The 20,596-nt window shown below is 41.8% G+C and overlaps 1 protein-coding gene across 6 annotated transcripts in view; it reads right to left on the bottom strand.

The window, feature by feature from the left end:
- add1 (adducin 1 (alpha)) overlaps nt 1-20,206 on the bottom strand; it is a 30,630-nt gene extending 10,424 nt beyond the window's left edge. For all 6 annotated transcript variants that reach the window (XM_049018961.1, XM_049018957.1, XM_049018959.1 and 3 more), the window contains exons 1-10: nt 20,063-20,206; nt 10,399-10,601; nt 6,705-6,867; nt 4,956-5,107; nt 4,372-4,452; nt 3,524-3,673; nt 2,884-3,027; nt 2,696-2,794; nt 2,083-2,256; nt 1,411-1,662 (exon numbers count right to left, since the gene is read on the bottom strand). In XM_049018961.1, the coding sequence (XP_048874918.1) occupies nt 1,411-1,662; nt 2,083-2,256; nt 2,696-2,794; nt 2,884-3,027; nt 3,524-3,673; nt 4,372-4,452; nt 4,956-5,107; nt 6,705-6,867; nt 10,399-10,593 (1,410 nt within the window). In that variant the 5' untranslated portion in view covers nt 10,594-10,601; nt 20,063-20,206. The remainder of the gene's footprint in view (nt 1-1,410; nt 1,663-2,082; nt 2,257-2,695; nt 2,795-2,883; nt 3,028-3,523; nt 3,674-4,371; nt 4,453-4,955; nt 5,108-6,704; nt 6,868-10,398; nt 10,602-20,062) is intronic.
- Nucleotides 20,207-20,596: the final 390 nt, after the last annotated feature.

Genomic DNA, 20,596 nt, shown 5'->3' on the forward strand with positions numbered 1-20,596 from the left:
TCCACTAGAGATAATCGTTAAAGAGTTAAAATGTGTAACGATTTTTAAAACTTGTTCATGCTTGGGCAGCTTTTATAGGAAGTCAGCACTTTTGTTCAAGAGCCAAATGAAACTTATAAATGAAAATATATATATATATATATATATAAACACCACAGCAACTGAAACCATTAGGCAGTCTGGGAAATTAACCTTAAGTCATAAGCAAAGTGAGCTGTAACTCTGCAATACCAAATCGGTCTGATCTTAAGCAGTTTTACCTCTAACATTCGCAAAGTAGCACACTGAATTGGTGAATTATTGGAGACGAGGCTACAAGGACACACAGTGATTTCAAAGAAGGCTAACATGCTAACCAGCGCACTTCAATAAAGCAGCCATATACAATCATGTCCTAACAAGAGGTAATTCTAATCCATCACCTAATAACCGATGTATATGTTGTGAAAATTTCTGAAACTCTTTCAATTGTTTGTCAAATACTGCAATTTAGCTAATCCCAAAGGCAGTTTAACTGTAAACTTCTTTTTTCATGTTACTATGAGAATTATCTGGGTTCTTCACTTAATAGAAAATCTATTAGGAGCATTTTGTCTTAAGTCACACGAATATTGCAGCATGTCAAAGATAAGAATCTATGCAGAACTCACTGCTTGAATCACCCACCCTAATAAAGGCAGTTTTGGTTGACTGAGTAACTCCACTAAAAGCACATCACTACTTTTAGCAAGACAAAAAGAAACAATCAACAAGACGACGACATTTGCAAAGTAAAAGTGATTAGCAGCACTACCAAGCCACATCCCACTATGGGTCCAGGCCCCTCCCACTGCACCATCCTGTGAACATCCCCCGCCTCCCCCACCCCTCACAATGCATCTAAACACATGCGACACTGCATGCATCTGGACAGCTGGGGGGGGAGCATGAGCCTTCAGGGAATCCAAGGGATCGGGGGAGGTTATCTGAATTGCGTTAAAAAAAATAAAAGGAAGACTAAACTGCTTAAGAAAGAATTCACACACAAAAGCCTAAATATTCAGGCCAATTAAATAAAATTAGTTCATTTTAATTAATTAAAAAATAATGAAATTCTAAATTCTAAAAGAAGATCCATCTCAAGCAGTTTTAACTATCACTGTCCAGAGACTAAGGCTGGTAGTGTTAGATATCAAGAGTAACGTTACAAGGTTACATATTAAGAGTAATGTTACAATACAGTTCTGTTTCGGGGTTCCGTCCCCAGAGCCTTCAAGCGCCGGCCAGCTGCCCACACTAGCCGAACGTCTAACTACGAACAATAAGGAAGGCACAGACCAAGCAGCTGGAAATACAGCTTGGCACGCAGACACCGGACGAGAGAGACTGCAGGAACGGGTTCACGTGATCGTGTGTAACGTTCGCCCACACCTTAGCCTTCGACTTGGGGCTGCCACCATCGGGGCCCTCTTCGGCGGCCTCGTCGGGCCGGCCCGAGTTCAGCCAGCGTGTCTTCTCGCGCTGCTGCCTCTGAAAGCTGTGTTTGAGGGGGGAGCGTGCGCCCGACTCACTGTCCTCAGCATAGGGGTAGCCCGCGGCAGATGGGGGCACTTCTACATCACTGTATTTTTTTGCTTTGTCCCGGAGAGCAGGGCACCGGTACGGGTATCCAGTTCTGTAACCCTGGACAGACGAGATATTATAGAAGGGAAAGAAATTAAATCAGTGAGGTATAAAAATGAGTTTAAGGGAAATTGAAATTCAGCTTTTTAGTCCTTTCACCTTAGCTGGGATTCCAGGTATCATATCCTCTAAAAATTACACTTAAGCCCTTGAGGACAAGAACTACACAGCAACAGATGTAACTGATGCAAGGCGATGCACGATTATAAAAGCAGGGTTAGGTAGTCACTGAAGCGACTGGGTGTTTATGGAGCCACTCTGCCGGCCCTGGGATTCAAACCAGCAACCTTCCCATCAGACACAGTGTCCTAACACACTGAGGCCACAACACCCATATGTCACACAAAACAACAGGCGACTTTCAACTGGAATAGTATTAGTAATAGGATGTTTTTGCCCCCAAACACCACCCCCACCTACCAGGTTATCCAGCATCCTCATGAGAGCCTCAAACTCCTGCTCCCCGACCTGCCACTTCATCTGGGCTCCAGTGCCATCGCCAGTGATCTGGTAGGAGCGGGGCTTGGCTTTGTACTTCCCCGGGTCCAGCATGACTAGGTTGTCGGGGCCCCCGGCGCTGGCTAAAGTACGCACCTGTGAAGGGGTCCGGCGCGGCACAGCGGCGCTCAGCTTAATACCAGCTTAATACCAGCGCTACAACCCCAATACAAACCGCCTACGGCCATTTTTTGACTTTTGTGTCTTTTTACTATAGATTTCTTGTATACATTTTAAAATAATCAATAATTAAATTAATGTGGATAACTAACATCACTGTTAAAGTTGAATGCAGAGAGAGATTAGCTTGTAACTTGTTGACATTGACATATCTGCCTCACCGAGGTACACATATTACTTATATATAAAAACATTGCTATAAACCTACACATTCATTTCAACATTTATTTAAAAAAAAAAACTATTTAAAAACTAAAACCACGACCAACTATATGATATGCAAACATGAAAACAGCAACCAAAGGACTTGGCACAAATAACTGCAAGCAGAACTTGTAAGGATCTGAATACGTACCTGAATCTCACAAGCAGTCACCAGGTTATGGATGTAGTAAAAAGCCTCCTCCACGGTTTCCCCAACAGAGACCAGGCCGTGATTGCGAAGGATAAGAACCTACAGGACACTCTTGTTAATTCATTTCACTCGTCACCGGTTCCCTATGTAATAATACACTAAGCGAGATGGCTACCCCTCCAGCATACCTTGCTCTTGGGCCCCAGGTTTTTCTGAATCAGCACATTCTCCTCCTCGTCGACCAGGATGCCATGGTAATCATGGTAGGCCAGCTCCCCGAGGGACAGTGCCTCCGGTGAGATTGGCAACAAGCCACACTTCATGGCCGACACCTGAGGGCACAAGGAGCCAGCTTTCCATCAGCCACCGAATCGCTCCGGGCACTGACCCAACACTTCCTGCATAACAGGAAGGCGCGGCAGAGTTGAAGGTCAGTACGGTGACATTAGAAATTTCAAGCCCTCTTCCTCCAGTTAAATCAAATTTACATAACATTTTTGGTTCTATCCTGGACCGTAGCCAGAAATCAACTGGGGGGGTGTCTAAAACTTTGTATTGTACTATCTAGGTATGTTCCTGTTTCCATGACAAGACGCAAAAATATTCCAGCAACTCCTATTATAAATGCAATTGCTGCTACACTGAATGCACATAGAATGAAGAACTTCAGTTATTTTATGACATTCAAACCTAAAAAAAAAAAAAAAACAAAAAAAAAAAACCGTAAACAAACCCCATCTGTCAAAGCAAGTCCCAGCGACACAGGAAGAATTAGCACAGATGCAGAGAGACAGGAGGAGGAGCAGAAAGGCAGAGTGGGGGCCTCACCGCTGCTCCAGCGGGTGTGTGGATATGCACGATGCACTTGACGTCTGGCCGAGCCGCATAAATGGCAGAGTGGAGTGTGAATCCTGCTTGATTGACCCCCAGGTTGGTGCTGCCCCTGTCGATGATTTCCCCCTGAAGGTTGATTTTCACCTGCAAGCCATTGAAATGCATAATTCATAGGTTCGGTTAGTTAAACTTGGATTAACTGAATTTTCAACATTTAAAAAAATGTTTCACATAAGCCACTTCATCTCAAAGTGCAAGTACTAAGAATCAGGATGCTGGGAGTACGCACGCTACACTGCTGCGCGATGGGAGTAGCGGGCAGAAGGCGTACTAGGCGGAATTGGCGAATAAAAAAAATATATATATATATGTTGCGGACAGGAAATGGGAGCCCAACGAACATAATTTGGACTTTCAGACATACCAACGAAGAGGACTAAGGTTGCAAGTTGAAAGTTCGTAAGTAGAGGAGCGTCTGTAAATCAGCGATGTATTCATTTGAATCAGGGCTGTCCTTTGAAATTACTACTATTATTTCACCCACTCGGTTTCATACTTAAATGTATACACTGGTATGTGTCTATTATGCTTTTTCTTAATCTTGCTTAAGTCCTACTCTTAGTATACATTACCAATTAGAGGACTGATTGGCTGAAGAGTCCTCACACCTGGATTTCAACAGCTGACCTAAAGGTTACCCCAAAAACCTGCACACACACTGGCCCTTTTAGGATGAGACTGGCCGCCCTTGGCATATGACGACATTGGCGATGTGTTTTTTTTAATTTACTCTTTACTGAACCGTGTTGCCCTGCCAACAATACTGGACGACAGGAACCTACCAGGCTGGAAGCTGTGACCTCACTGTACAGAAGCCCAAAGGGGACAATCAGGAAACGCTCCTGTTCGGAATTCAGCCGGACCTGAAAGACAAACCAAGCAGATAGCATCAGCGTGCATAGGCACCTGACTGCAAATCCCCCAGGGGGAAAACGACAAAAAAAAAAAGAAAAGACAAAACACAAGGACAATTCCTACCAACACTCTCACTTGCTAGATAGTACTCTGACACAATATTCTAGAATGTTCTGTTAACCACATGAAATACCCCACTTGTTTGTAAAAAAGGTGAATAGAAACTACCATAAATAAAAATGAAAACTAAATAAAAGATTCTCGTAAAATTAAAATAAATAAAAAATTAAAAATGACAATTTTAAAAGCTGCCTAGCATTCTGAAAGATCTCTGGCAGGATGGAGTTACACAAAAAAAAAAAAGTCCTCATTAAATTCTAGAGACACTGCCGCAAACCCACAGTCTGCGGGATTATGCCGCATTCGCCGTGTGTGACCGTCTCACAGAGCATGCTAATCCCACCCACCACGCGTCTCACCCGTCTCCTGCTGACGTGTCGGAGCTACTCACCGTCAGGTGGTTGTAAATGAGCTGCGACCAGCCAAAGAGGTCTGTGAGGCGGTAGAAGGCGGCCAGCTTGGAGCGCAGCAGCTTCTCGCCCTTCTCGTACGCGATGGAGTCGGAACCACGGAGGTCGTTCACTGGGGTCACCATGCCCAGACCTGCCAGTGGCAAAATGGAATGAGTGCAGTCAACTCAACACTCAAAGCCATCGATTACCGATATTCAGGAATTGGGTTTAGAAAGAAAAAAAGAAAAAAAAAAAAATCAATTCACAATAGCCAGTCAAATTTAATATATGGAGTGATTCGGTCATGTCATATAAACCACTGAAGTCCACACTATTGTAGGTCATACGGTCATTGTAATATTCACAAAGTATATTTAGTGATTAGGTAGGAGGCAGATGGCATGATTCATGCTTGGAAATGACACACAACCATAAATTTCAGAGCAGTGTGATCGACAGCAGGAGCCAAACAGGTACTATAACCGCTTCACTTCGTCCACCGGCATTTTAAGTGTACTACTATATCTATCCATCCATTTTCTAACCACTTATCCTGGTTAGGGTCATTGGGGGGGGGGTACCCCCCCATGGCATGCTAGGTCATCATATATATAGCGTAATAGTAATAATGTCTGTAGACCTTGAGAGAAAGCCAGGGTACTCAGAGGAAAGCCTGTGTGTGTGTGTGTGTGTGTGTGTGTGTGTGTGTGTGTGTGTGTGTGAGAGAGAGAGTGTATGCTAGCTATAGTTTCTAACTGAAAGATTAACAGTTTAAACCAGGTTAGACTATTAATGCTGACTTAGCTAACCATTAAAACTCCAACATTTGCTAACTTAGTAATAAACATCACTTAATTCCCCTTCCCTCTGAATATTCACACTAATGGCCAACAAACCTTTTTTCATTCAATGTGTCATCAGCATAAAATAGCATTCGCTCATCTTTAAAAAGTGTATTTGAATTACATTTCCAGTTTTAGTGTAACATAAGTCCGTGGCTGACCAGACAGACTGGTTTTCAGTAATGCACTCATAACTGCGACAAAGTCCGGCCATGACCTACGAGCTGCATCACTTTTGTACTTCGTGCCAGCAGTGATTGCGTAATGTGACAAATCCGCAACATCTGGCGCCAGTTGATGTGGGAGGCTCTGTCAGACAGGGGCTGCCTACGTTTCAGCATGTACCCGGCACGAACTTCAGCAGAACACGTTTCTCCAAGTGGCCAGATGGTGAGGTGTTACCAATGCGGTACACCATTCGCTCCCTTAGCACGCACGTGTGCCGATTCTCAATGGGTGTAGCAGATGACAGCTGCGCTACTGCGAAGCCTAACACCGTCTACGGGTTCATATGACGAAAAAAAAATCTGACTTGTAACGCTCCTAATTCGCAGGTCTCTGCAGTGTGCCACACAGTGACAGAGAATGTTCCATGATCATGTCCTACCATGGAAGTGAAAAATAAGTACAAAGCAGAAAAGAGGTCATGCGGATAACCCTTAAAATCCAATAAAATGATTAATTAAAACTAACCTGATTTTATCAATGATGCAATATTATGATCGCTAACAAAGAAATAAAGAATTGAAAGAAAAGAAAGAAAGAAAAAGAAAGAAAGAGAAAAGGGAGAAGAAAATGGAGGAGAGGAACTAAAAACAAAAAAAAAAAAAAAAAGTCTGGTCCAAGGTCCCCCCCCCAGGCATGCTAATAATACTTCAAAGAAGAATGCGGGCTGACTGTACTCACTCATGTTGAGGGCGGCCATACCCCCCTGTGGCACTGCCGGGTACATCGTAGGGGTGCTGGTGGTCATGAAGTCGGCGATCTGCTGCAGAGCCAACAGGCTGGTGGGATTCTTCCCCTTCTTCAGCTGGTCCTGGATCATCGTCTCCAGCTCATCACAAAAAGCCTGCATCCGGGGCACAAACATGAGCCCTTCATCAGTGCGGCGAAAGACCAGCATACATCTGCAGTGCCACTGGTCAGTGGAGTTCATGTTGACGGGGAGAGTCCATGACGACATGCACAACGGAACTCAAAGCAAAGGTGCGAGTGGTTTTGGGAAGAGGGCTTTTAATGAGGTTTAATGAGGTGGTAGTTGTCATGGAAGGCCACATGATGTGGGTCTGAGGAGTAGGGGAGGGGCAGGGTGTGTTTGGCACTGATACAGCAGAGGGCCCCCCCTCCCTGATCTGAAGACAGGTTAGGAAGAGTGAGTGTGTTTGCATCAGGCATGGGAGATTCAAATTCATGGTGGTTATTATGAAGTGCTCACCGTTAAGGACCATCCATTCATTTCTATAGGCATAACCTTAATTCCAACAAGGGCAACCCTACCCCCCACCCAGTCCTAACCCTTATCCATAGGTAACCAAAGAAAATGTAGGACTTTTGCATTTTTAGATTTTTGATAGCAGGCACATTATATATATATATTGATTGAGTTATAGATTTATTGAGTTTCCCCTTCAAAATGGTCTCCACTACAAGATAACATTTATTAAATTGAGGGGACCAAATGTCCCCACGTTGTAATAAAAATCTGACTAAACACACACACAAAATAAACTATTTCCCGGTTTTCTTGCTATCGTGTTCCTGTACAAATGCAGCAGTTTGTGTTGGTTGTTCTGGTCTTCTCTCCCTCATCCGTAATTCCCATAGAGAGAACATCACACCACAGCTGGAAAGCCATCAATACGGGGGCTAGGAGTGACAGCTCTGCCATTGCAGATGATGTTCTTTGGCCTCACCTGACCAGCATCTCCAGCACGCGCTTCAACAAACTCCATACCAAGCGGCACAGATGAGAATCGCCCCCCCTGCGCATCAGAAGCTAGAGCACTCTCTGCAAACAGCATGGGACACTCCTGCCAGGTGACGAGGGAGTCTGACCTTAGTAAAGGAGTGTTAGCGCCTTCAGATCTGGTTCATGATTGGCAAGGGGGAACCCGAGACAAAATCAACGGTGATAAAGCAGGAGCTAGGTTGTAAAACGACACTTGCGGTTTACCAGCTTATCTATATCACCCATCCTCAGCCAGAGACCGGCGGTCATGAGCTACGGATAAATAACAAAACAAGGTGGTGAGAACATGCAGGGGAAACCAGGCGTCTTCACTGGGGAAAAGCTGCTGAAACTTCAGGGTGAGAGCAGTGAGCTGAGGTGCTTCCAAAATCCCACAAGGATGCCACCTGGACTGGCACCAAAGGAACATACCCCACGGAGTAGACCCTGGGGGAACCCGAGAACACGCTGGAGGGATCGTATCTCCTAGCCGCCTGGGGAACATCTAGGGCAGGGTTCCCCAGTTCCGGTCCAGGAGGACCCGTTTTCAGCACAGCTTGCAGATTTCCCTGCTCAGACACACCTACTAGACTTGGTAATTAGCCGATTAAGATGAGTCCGAGCAGGGAAATCTGCAAACTGTGTTACAAACTGGTCTACGGATCTCCCCCAGGAAGACCGTCTGTCGCCAGGGAGACAGGCGTCTGGTTGGACCTGAACAGCATCCTGCCAAAAGCAGCGGGAAAGTTCTGATGTCAGCGAAGACGATGACGACGTTTTTTAACAAGATCGATATTTCTCAAAGCACTGTGCTTCCAGTGAAAGGCTGATAACCAAAAACGTATTTGGATTATGCTTACTGGAAAAAGCTATTTATGCAATGCTTTGCAGTCAAATAAATATGCAACTCACTAATTTGTTTAGTTCGTCTTGCTTCCACAAGCTTGATAATTTTTTTCCTGTCAATAACTTGACCTGACCACCCAACACACCCACATTAAAGGTTCGTCATAAAAATGTACTTAGGTTTGTTTCGCCTGTACCCAGTGCACAAAATATTAGTCCACATATTTAAATGTAAACAAGAACAACAACAACAACAACAATAATAATAATAATAATAAATTACACATTTATTTCAGAGACAAGTGGCATATGTATTTAGGGGGACCAATGCCCCCTCCCCCCCCAAGAACCACCCTGAATTTTTAACACCCTTACAAACCTGACCAAAACAGTTCGAAAATAGGACAGACCATTCAGCCAAGAGTAAATCAGACCAGCTAATAAGTTATTGCTCACAACATATTCATCTTTCCAAACATGGCCAAGGACAGGAAACAAAGAATTATTCTCAAGATAATTATCCATCTGCCCTCAAAGCTCATTTCAGTCCATTGTTTCCCTTCAGACTGAATTCGGTATTATCCAGCCACAGACAATGGAGACAGTGAACAGAAATCCTAAACCCATCTGCAAGCCCATTTCTATGAAAGACAATCTACACAACAACTCGAGTGTAACCAACACAAGGCAGAGCTCTGCGGTACTTGGGGGTACTCTTCTTTGTCAGGGTCACTGACAGTTACGCATTACACTACACTCCTATAAAGGGTACTACCCTTAAACAGGGCAGTGTGTGGTTTTGCAGGTTACGACTGATCAGACGGTCGCTGGCTCAAATCTCGTGGTCAGAGTGTTGGGCGCTTGAGCAACCTCAGCGTGCCCAGGAGACGTGGAACATGCACTCTCAATTGTACGCTGCCTTGCATACAAGCATCCATGACATAAATGAAACGTAAATGCAAATGACAAAGCGGTTACATAAAAAATAAAAAGAGTTTATGAATGTCTTTAAAAACCAGCGTTTTTATTAATTATTAGGCCTATAAAAATGTTTAGGTTACAATAAGCCTAACAGTTTGTCGTGTGTTATTACATTATCAATGTATATTCCGCTCGTCAGTGACATTTTATTGATCATAATTATGTACTTGGCTCGATAATTGTTTCACTGACGTTTTATTCGATTAATAATGTACATTTATATTAAGCTTGGTAACACGTTTGCTTAATCGGCATGATTTTAATGATTGTTATTGAGATTCCTGGAGGTCTTTTTTGTGATTATTTTGCATGATTGTATTGCCCGGTTTTCATTACCGGGGGGATTACAAGCCCCACCCCCCTGTAATTTATGTCTATAGGCACTCTAAAGCTTCGATGATTCAATTCATTGTATTTTATTTTTGTATAGCGCCTTCAGCAACGAAGTCACCCCAAAGTTACATGGGTGTGCTGCAATACATTCCTGTTACTTATACTGAATAATTCAAAACAGGGAAAAAGGAAAGAAACTAAAGAAAGAAAAGGCCAGATGGCAATGGAGGAGAGGAATCAAAAACTCCCAAGGAGAGGGGGGAGGGAGGAAGGGAGGGGAAGAAAAAAAAAAAAACCTCTGGGGTTCCAAGGTCAACTGGCTGCCCAGCCCCCCCCAGGCACGCTAACATTATAGGAGACAGGGCTTCCATATTGTAGACTGCTAAACTCTGTCCTGCCCAACTTTTCAGTACTTTCCCTCAAGGTGTAACACCCCATTCAGCCCCTCCCCCCACGACATTCAGCCCCCCCAGTGTGAGGCCCACGACTGACCGGACTCTGCAGGATCATGGACACTCGTTTCCTCTGTTCCATCATGTTGAAATCCTGCCGCAGGTCAGGAGCCATATTCCTCTCGCGCTGGTACTCCGCGCTGCTCTCGTCCACACGGTCAAAATAGCGCTCCTTGTGGGGAGCGGTGGTGGGGGGTGGGGACGTCACCACCCCGACGCCCGAATCTCCGTTCATTTCAGCTCCTGGAAGGACAGGAGGAGGAAGGCAATGGTTTCACTGAAGGGCCTGAAGAAATATTACTTATTCCCAGAAAACTACGAAAGCAGAAAATCCAAAAAAGTTGGTGTTTAACCTTTTCTTCAAGAAAGGAGCATCCCAGTGAAAACTCAAACAGTAGCTATTCCAGTACAACTAAATAATATCATAAGTAGACAAAAGCTTGTCGTTCATACTGTTACGATATTGGATCATGCGGAGGCAAGTCAAGGGCTTAATTTACATGTTGTAGGAGTCGTACGTACCCAGAAACTAAGAGGTTGGAAAGAGTTAATGTATAAAAATCACACTCCTTTCAAGGAGGCAGAGTGGAGATACTGGAGAGGCTGAAATGGCTCTTTTTGCCCATTTGTCTTGGGGGGGGGGGATCACATCTCCCGCCGGACGGCCAAGAGTGCTGCTATAACAACCACAGGCGGCGAGGAAGCGCTCCGGGCTCATGGGGAGGACACATTATTTCAAAACAAGGCAGCTTTTAAAACTGCCGTTAAGTGGAACAAGAAGACATCGGCAGGCCAAGAAATGTTGAAGATAACCAGATAAGAGTTCAGTCAAATTTACGCCTGTAAATCACACAAACCATGCAGATAAATGCAAAACATGGCGTATTGCAGATTAGACAGACTTCACTGACACAACTAATAGAAACGGTTTGTAAAGACTGAACACCAACAGATAGTAAAATCTAACTCAACTGTAGCAATAGCGTGTCAAATTCTCTTAACAGCAGCAATATTACAACTAGCTTTTCCAAATTTTTTGAAAGACAAATTATACTAAAGGCAACACTGCTCAGTCATTGAAGAACCACTTTTAAAGACGTCCACTATCATTTCGATGCGCCGTTAACAAACACATTAACATAAACCTGTGAGAAATTGAAAAGATTATTTTTGGTCCATATTAACCAGTGTACTTTTTTTTTTTTTATTCATTTCAACTAGAGGAACCCTAATTTTGACTGGCTGGTAAATGTGCAGGTGTTTCCTGTTAGGCTCTGCACTAAACCAAAATTCCCCTGCAACAAACTAGTTTAGCATCCATTCTCAGTAGAGTGGACAGGACGTAAAGAGATGGAGCATCTTGGTGCTGTCCTGGGAATGCTGCAGAATGAAGCAGAAGACGAAAACAATAGCGGCCAAAATCACACATACATACATACGATACATGAATACCGCTGGTACAGGAACTTCAAATAAACCATAAACTGACAAACAAGGAAACCCTTACAAAAGGCAAGCAAATCTAGCCAATGTAGCAGAAACATGAAGCCGGCCACCTCCCTTATGACTGCTCTACAAGAGAGCAGGAAATAACTGAATCATTGTGTAATGCTATCTCGCTTTAGGGAGATGGGCTGCAGGCCTGCGACAGCTCTCACACGAAAAAGAGAACAAGTCCTTGAGTAAGGAGGGAACGCTTCAGGAAGCCTGTAAACGAAACAGTGTTTATAAGTGACAAAAGCCTTATGTGATGAAAACTAAAAAGCAGTTTTAAACTACAGTAAGAAATAATTAAGGCAGCTCGGTGTACAATGAAGTCACGTCCAAGATCACTGCAGATACCAAACACCCTGGCTAACCCAGGAAGAAAAGAAAAAAAAGACAAAGCAGATCAGTCACATTCTTGGATTATTTGGGAAGATTTTTCTAGTTTTAAATATACGGACAGATCACTTCTCATTTTCTGAAGAGGTGTTAAAAATTGATACACCCCTGATGCTGCAATGTACGGAAACGATTTTGAAATGTATAAAACTCTACGACCGGCTCGGCATGAATATTTAGCGAAACATGAGATATTTCCTACGACTTGGGTGATTAATAAACTGTCAACAATCGTGATTGTCGGTGTTTTATGAACTAGCCACTAGCCGAGTAATCTGATTGGCCTAAACGAGTCCGGTAGAAATCCAGTACCAGTAGGTCTCATTCGGGGTTGTGGCCTCAACAGATTTTGAAGACAGCCAACCAGCATGCAGGAGACACTGGAGCAGTAACAGACTCTGTTAGAAATGTGGAATTTAGGCTAGAAAATTGCTCTGAATGGGTCGTTTGAGTATTAATGTCTGAATGTCTATGAATGAAACAAAGGTGTAAAGATGTCTAAGAGAATAAAGATACCAGTGTCAACTCAACTGCTTCTTCCCATACCCTGAAATCTCATCCCATCCTACAAGTGAAAGTAACCTCTTACCTGGGTTTCAAACTGTAAAGCATTAGTGACCCTATATTAAATTCCCATGGTCTATTACTATAACATTGTTATCAAATCCGTTTCAGCCCTTATGGTTTATATTAGGAGTACATTCTTGGGTTAGACTTAATTCTGAAGTCTTGTCTCTAAAGAAACGGTTGCACCACACCAAACCCTGGTGAGAAGCTGCGAGTTTTCCAGTGGAATCACCATGACCAGGCTGCCAAATAACAGCCATAAATTTCCTTCACTCAAAGGGAGCCTGGATCTGGGGCCTTACTCAGGCCAAGGGCAAGCGGTTCCTAAGTGATAAATAAAGAGAAATACATCAAAGAAAACCCCTGATGCAGATCAGGCGTCTCGTGATATATACAAGTTATAAACATCTCAGCACTTTGTTTTCTAACGCAAATAAAGATGGACAAAGGTGTGTTATACAGACATATGTCAGCCTTTCCGAAGATGAATGAAAACTCACAAGTGAACAGGACCGCTTCCAATTCTTGATACTGAAAGCCTCTTTTAGCCGTTTGTCTGAAGTTATACAACACCGCAAGCCATGAAGTAATGAACTACAAAAAGCATTTCCTATTGCATGATCCATAATGCACATTTTTGGGCACCAAGACCAGAGTTATGTTCTGTTGACTGTTGTTTAAATGACAGAAAGCCAGTTTTAAAATTATGCAAGGACTAATCTCTAGTATATATTTTTTTGGCTATAAATGCTCATAAGCATTATTTAAAATGTGTTAAAACAGAAACAACACTTTACTGCAATTTAAAAACTACAGGACATAATCTCTTAATTGAAAAATTAATTAGTGACATACAGGTGTGGATGAGAAAGCAGGCTTAGGGAGTCTCTGCAGCAATTCGGATTAAGAGCTTTGTTCAATGTCCCAACGGTTTAAACTGGGGGTTCCACAGACCCCCAAACTCACAGTTCGGACTGCATCATGGTTTTGACTCATGGATTGCATAATTTTTGTATGAACAACAAAAAAGACGGAAATATAAGTTTGCTTGTTACAGCTTCAATTGCAACTGCCACCTTACTATACCTTTTGAAATCCAAGGAATACCACCCACATGCAGTTACTGCCAAGGTGCCCTGGCACTTCGCACGGATGATCTCTCTCCACCAATTCAGGGGCAGAACTCACAGCTCTACAGCACATGCCTGCTTCCCGCGATACTGCCGTACAGCAGGCACTCTCTCACATACCACCTACACTGCTGCAGGCAGCTCAACGCACATGATTAAGCCAAAATGCAGGAAAGATCCCTTGGGGAAAGTGAAATCTAAAAAACACCAGAGAGGAGAAATAAAGTTTCAGATCTCAATCAGAACCGTCGTCTAGACATAAAATAAAATGGAAAAATATTCCTCTTCCCATTCATCTGAAACTATTTTGTTGCCAAATATTAGCTCAAATGCTTTGGAAAATGTATTCTGGAATAGATTCAATTGCAGTTGATCAATTTCTGAGCCAAAAACACATTTTTGGTTGTGCAGTCGCATAGTATTGACTGGAGTCACCATGGAAATGATGCACATTTCCATGGAAACTGAGAGAGTAGCTTATTACGTTACATAACTCAGGAAAAACACACACACTTAACTCCTTAAAAGGAGCATAATATTAACAATGAATGACATATGTGTGCGTGTGTGTGAGTTTATAGATAGAGAGATAAAGATATAGATAGATATGTCACACTTAAAGAAGTCATCTTTCCCCCACAACGAAAAGCAAACTAAGGGCAGAAGTATATCTACTGTATACATTCTACAGCATCTTCAGGAATAAATACAGTGTTAACGCACTGTGGGCTATATTAAGAAACTATCCGTGCTGCCTGAAGAGTTGATGGCAAAAAGAAAACAAGGAAAGTCCAGCATTCATACATTATAGGCGTTTCACATGGTTAATGCATTTTGATGCACCTAGAGGGTTTTATAAACTTATGTAATAAAATTTCTAAATAGATATAAAATACAACAAATGTGACTATGGTACAATAGATTGAAAAATCTACTAAAATAAAAAACACTAGGTATGAGATATCTTTAATTATTCCTGAACAAGAAAACATCAACATAATAGAATGGTCAGTGATACGATATAAATGAAGACTGAAACGAATGCAATGATAGTTAATCAAATCATCTTCCCTTCATATGTCACTGTGTTTATTTTGCACTGAAACTAAGCAACTTAAAAAAAAGACACACATGAAATAATTACAGTAAATATTAATCGTAATTTGACAGTTGTATTGATTTGACAGCTTTATTGAGCCAGACTGGTGGTTCTTAATTTGATTCTGTACTTTGTTATACCCTTAAAAATAAGCAGAACAGCCTGTAAAGAATTTCAAACTGCAGGTGAGAGTTTCTGGGGCCGACTAGGAGGCCTCAGCGACGGCAGGCACGGCATTTATCTGAGAAGTGCAGGAAAATAATACAATAATAAGTTGGGGCTGGACAGTAGATGATACTGGACTTTTATGGTATATCGATATACTTTAATTTTTCAAATCAAAATATAGGATAACAATACCGTTTATATCGATATAGTGTGTGTTTCAATTGAGGCTCTATTAAAGAATAACAAATTTATAGATTTCCTTCCTGGTTGTAAGGAACGAGAGCTTTGGTCGTGACATTGCACAGAATCCCAGAATTCACAGCTTAAATCAATGTGTTCGGTTAGGGCTTCATGGAGAAGCCCACAAAGGGGAAATGGGAGGAATCAAAGTTACTTCGTTCATTTAATTTTAAAACATTGTTACAATATTGTAACTTGCGATACTCATTTTATATAGTCGAAGGCTAGATGGTTAATTAATAATTTGATTGTGATTCTAATCTCTCACCCCTATTTACAACATACACTTTCAGGTTAATTTGATCAAATTTGGGGAGAGGAATCATTTTTAGATTATTATACATATCAGTAGAAGATCACATTGCTTTGCTCTCAGTTCATCCTCAAAAACCTTCCCTTGCTGAACAGAGGATGTGGCACGACAGAAAATCGGTCAAACGATATATTATTAATATCTGGCTCATGCTTACATGGAGAAGGGAACAGTCATACAAGAGTGTGCAAAATATGCATCGAATCTAGCATGCTTGAGATAAGTGTGTCTTGAGTGACACATTGGGTGTCAGTCATACGACCGTTACATAATGCACTGTGCACTAAAATGAGCGATAACCACTCTGAACTCAAGCACTCCAGCGGGAATAAAATACATTAATGTGTAGCATGATTAACATCCCTGTGGTTTTCTGCTTGAGACCAGCTAACGCTTCTCTCACTTCAGTGTTTCCCCCAGAGGTTTCTAGGTGTGGCAGCCTAAAGTAAAGCAGCGTAAAAGAGCAACACTTTCCACTCAAGAAAAGCACTTACTCAACAATCAAAGCAAGATTAATCGAGCACAATGGCATGAATGGTTTAATATAACACTTTTGGCTCAGCGCTGGACATCTAGCTATAAGGAAACAAGCCACAGTGTGATAATTTCGATGCAACAATTATTAACAACGCATCTGGAGTAAAATCTTGGTCTTTGAAGGGGGAAAAACACACAGACACACAAAATAGGTTTTGGCAGATTTTTCTGTCTTTCTAAAAGCACATTGCAGTTCTATTTTGGTTGAAGACTGTCACAAAACCACCAAGACCACCTTAATCTTTAAAAGTACAAAAGATCATCAGCATGCAACAAAGTAGAAATAAAGTTGAGCTCCTTCATAACCTTATTAAACTAAGTGAAGAAACATAAATTCACATAACTGCTTCAAAAATGATCATCTTACAAAAGCAAAATAAGAAAAGGGGAAAACCCAAAAAGAAGCATTTCCACAATAAAAATTATATCCTAAAACCAGTACAATGATGTTAATTACTGATGCTTATCTGATTGTGTATAAATGCCTGTGTTGTACCATCTATCTTATTTATATGATGCTTTAGATAAAAGAATTGGGGAGATAAATATACCACAAATGTAAATGGAGAATGATAATCCGTCTTCCAGCCTGTTCTGCACTTACACACCCCCCACCATTAAAGACTTTTTGATATTTTTCAAGAACCAAGTTGATCAGCAAAATACAACAAACTGCGGTTGTAACACGATAAGTGCACGTGGATTTGCTATTAGGTAAAAAAAAAGTAAAATAAAAAAGCGTGGGGAGCTTTTCCTACTTGTTACAGCCCACAGAGGCCATGTGGGTAGAAAGGAAGAGAGAGGATAGAGCAGCGAGGGGTGTAGGCGCACGTCAATACAAAAAAATACACATGGTGTAGGAACTGGAAAGGAAAAGGAATGTACAGATGGACGACAGGAGGGTCAGGCCCTCGGAGCGTAAACTTCATTCCTAAAGAATGAAAGAATAGCTGAATCCAGTGAGCTGGCTGCACCCAGTCCCCTCTGTGCAATGCGGCTAGAAAGGGAGGAGATGGAGCAGAAGAGAGATAAATTGACCTAGAGATGTGGAACCTGAACCTGCCTCCATTCAGGCCTCCAGCAATGACCTGAAAGCATTACGGGTCTGTCACACGCATCGGTGCTGTGCCACTCGTTAGCGCGCCCAGTTAATCTTTTACGGCCGTTACTGACAAATCCTTATTCTGAGCAGGAAGACTACCAGAAAACAACATAGGTTAATATAAAAAGCTATTCTGCAGACTTCATCACCAAAGGCAAAGCTTTCATTTCTCTCAAACAAATCACTAATTTAACAGCATTTATTCATTTAGCAGATGTTTTACACAAAGCGACATACAACAGTGAACTCAGGCTCAGGCCGTCACTGGAGCAACTGGGGGCTACGGGCCTTGTTCAACTGCCCAATGGTGACATCACTTCATCGACCTTGGCATTTGAACTAGTGACTGTTCAATGAGCACAACACCCTAACCAGCTGAGCCACACACTGCAGTACACAAAAGTAACATTAATTCTACTCAATTTATATTCATGAAAGGAAAAACTATGAACACGTTTTCCGTAAGGCCGGGAAAACACAGATTTTGGCCATTCACTTACTGAGGACAGCTGAAGACAAACTTTCCCCCATCAAAAATTAGCCTGTTAAGATATTAAACTTAAAAACACTACTAATGAATCAGCAATTGTTGTGCATTGAATTCCTGTTAAAATACTAGAAAAGACATGGAAAAATAAATGACACCTCAGGCCATCTTGCCTCACCAAAACCACCAAAAAAACATTACAAAAGAAAGAGAGATTGTTGGAAATTAAACTACTGCACAGGATGGAAAGTGAAGTTTTCAACTGCTTCTTTATAATAAGAGGTGAACCTGGATCAGACAAAACTCATGTTTTGGTTTGAAACAGTTTCTAATTGAAAAACTCAAATTAAAGAAGTAGTGGACACTTCCTCATCTAGACAAATAAACCAAATAACAGGGTTATTAAGTATACCTGCATTAAACATAGCCAGTTGAACAATGTAATCACTGCACTGAATGAAATTGTCACTGCATTACTGGTCCCATAATCAGTGACAAACACTGCAAACATTAAAAAATGTGTAAAAAACCATCCAGCACCAGTGATCAAACATCAGCAAACCCATTAAACAGAGTATGTTCTGTTGCAATCAGATTGTGTGATTATTTTGTTTAGATATTCAAATCATATGTCCACATACCCGCTGGTTTCTGTGAAAGTGTGTGAAGGTCTGAAAATGCCCCCCCCCCCCCCAATTCTCATTGTGAGTAGAAGGGACTGCAGGAGACTTCCTGGCCTGCGGGTGGGGCAACAGTTTGCAGGGAGAGTGGGGGAGGCTTAACGCTGGCTTCTCTTCCTTAACTCCATGTATGACGTATTCTGTAAGGATAACTATCTTCTTGTTGCCAGAAGTAACTCAAAAGTACACTTTCTAATCTCAAGGGACAAAAAAGTGAAAGCTTTATATCATTCTTATGTATGTTGCTGCACTGACGCAATGAATTTGCTTATAAAGGGTATTCGGTATTATTTTCCTTGCATTCAACAATCAGTTTTGGCGATTATTTAACACCCAGGAAAAAGACTATTATTATTACTACCTTAATTTAAGTACTAAACTGAAGAGGAAGGTAACGGCATTATTCGGTGATAGAAGAAAAAAAACAGCAGAATGTTTAAATGGTTCACCTGTAAATGTATATAAATTACCAGTTCTACAGTGTTTAGTCATTCTACCCGACATGTCACCTCCTTATTATTACAAATATGGATTTTCAGTACCGTCATCCGACCCCCCCCCCCGGAGTATATGGAAATATTACATAAGTCGTACAGCAGTACACTACAGTACATTCAACTACGCAAGAAGTGTCCAAACGTGAAATATAGGCATACAATTACACTTCATATAACAATTTCAACATTTCAGGATAGAAACAAATAAATGAGTAAAACTTTAACATCAAACTGCAGTTGAACTTTTAGCACCTTTTAAATAAACGTCGATCCGCTTATTAAACAATGCAGACCAAACCAAAATCAATGCCTTGTCGTTTGGATTTTTCCATCACTAAATGCCAGAAAAAAACTCCAGTATATACACATGAATACACATAAAAGAGACATTAAATAATAAAATTCCGCCATACAAATTATTATTATTATTACAAAATATAAAAACAGCGCAAAAGAAGCAGTCTAAGGGTTAATGCATCACACCGATCCATATTTGCGCTCAAAGAGGACATTTACAACAGGCACAAAGCATAATATAATGCAATCTTCCCGAGTGAATTTCAATTTACTGCATCTGTCAACCGTAAAATTCATCGTTCATGTGACCAACGAGTCAGAGTAGGAGCATGCAGTAATACGTGTCAAGCATGTTACAACTATTTTAATTTAAAATGAAAATAACACACCACTGCACAATGGCCTCCGTTTCAAATCTATACGAGTAGAAATTGTGGCCGCCTACGTTTAGAAGAGGACTTTCTGGCGAGACACTATCAATATCTATCCTGCACCGTGCATTAGCAACGGAGGTGAATTCAAGTTAAAAACAAATGCCGAACACACACGCCCCTGTACAGTCTCCATTCCTCTTATCTTAGTAGCTAACAGGCTAAACAGCCAGCTTAGTGTTAAAGGGAAAATAGCCTTTAAATGACTGCAACTATCTCGCTTTTAGCGTTGTTTGCCACTGTGACTTGTAATCGCCCTGATTCTGTCTTACCCAAGGTAAACTTGATTCGAACCCGATGAACAACACTTCTTCTGCTTTGGAAAGCAAGCTTGAATTTTTCACTATTTTTATCCACGCAGCCCCGCTGCTTTCGAAAAGGTCTCCCCCCTTTAGCTCGTCGCTACTGTGGCGCTCCGCCCCGCACGCTGGGGTGCGGCAAGATCGCAACCCGCAGCCAATAGGGAGCCGCGTTACTGAGAGCGTGCAAATTCAATCTTCCCACATGCCAGCAACGACCTTTCTGATGGGCCTCTTCCATATAATACAGCTGTAGTCTGCTCCTACATTCTGGATATTGCACGCTGAACAAGTGTTATCTTTAGTTTCTAATAGCACTTTTTTTCCTTCTTTGAAATGCACACTTAAATTATTAATTGCATTGAAGTGACGATTTGTGAGCATTTACATTTCCGCGCACGTGTGTCTTACATCGCCAGATTCTCCTTTTATGTGTGTCTTTGATTTGTCACTTTAATTTAAATTCTTTACATGTGCTGTTAATATCTACCAAGGGAGGAACATGAC

The sequence above is a fragment of the Brienomyrus brachyistius genome, chromosome 7 (genome assembly GCF_023856365.1).
Source record: "Brienomyrus brachyistius isolate T26 chromosome 7, BBRACH_0.4, whole genome shotgun sequence".
NCBI lineage: Eukaryota > Metazoa > Chordata > Actinopteri > Osteoglossiformes > Mormyridae > Brienomyrus > Brienomyrus brachyistius.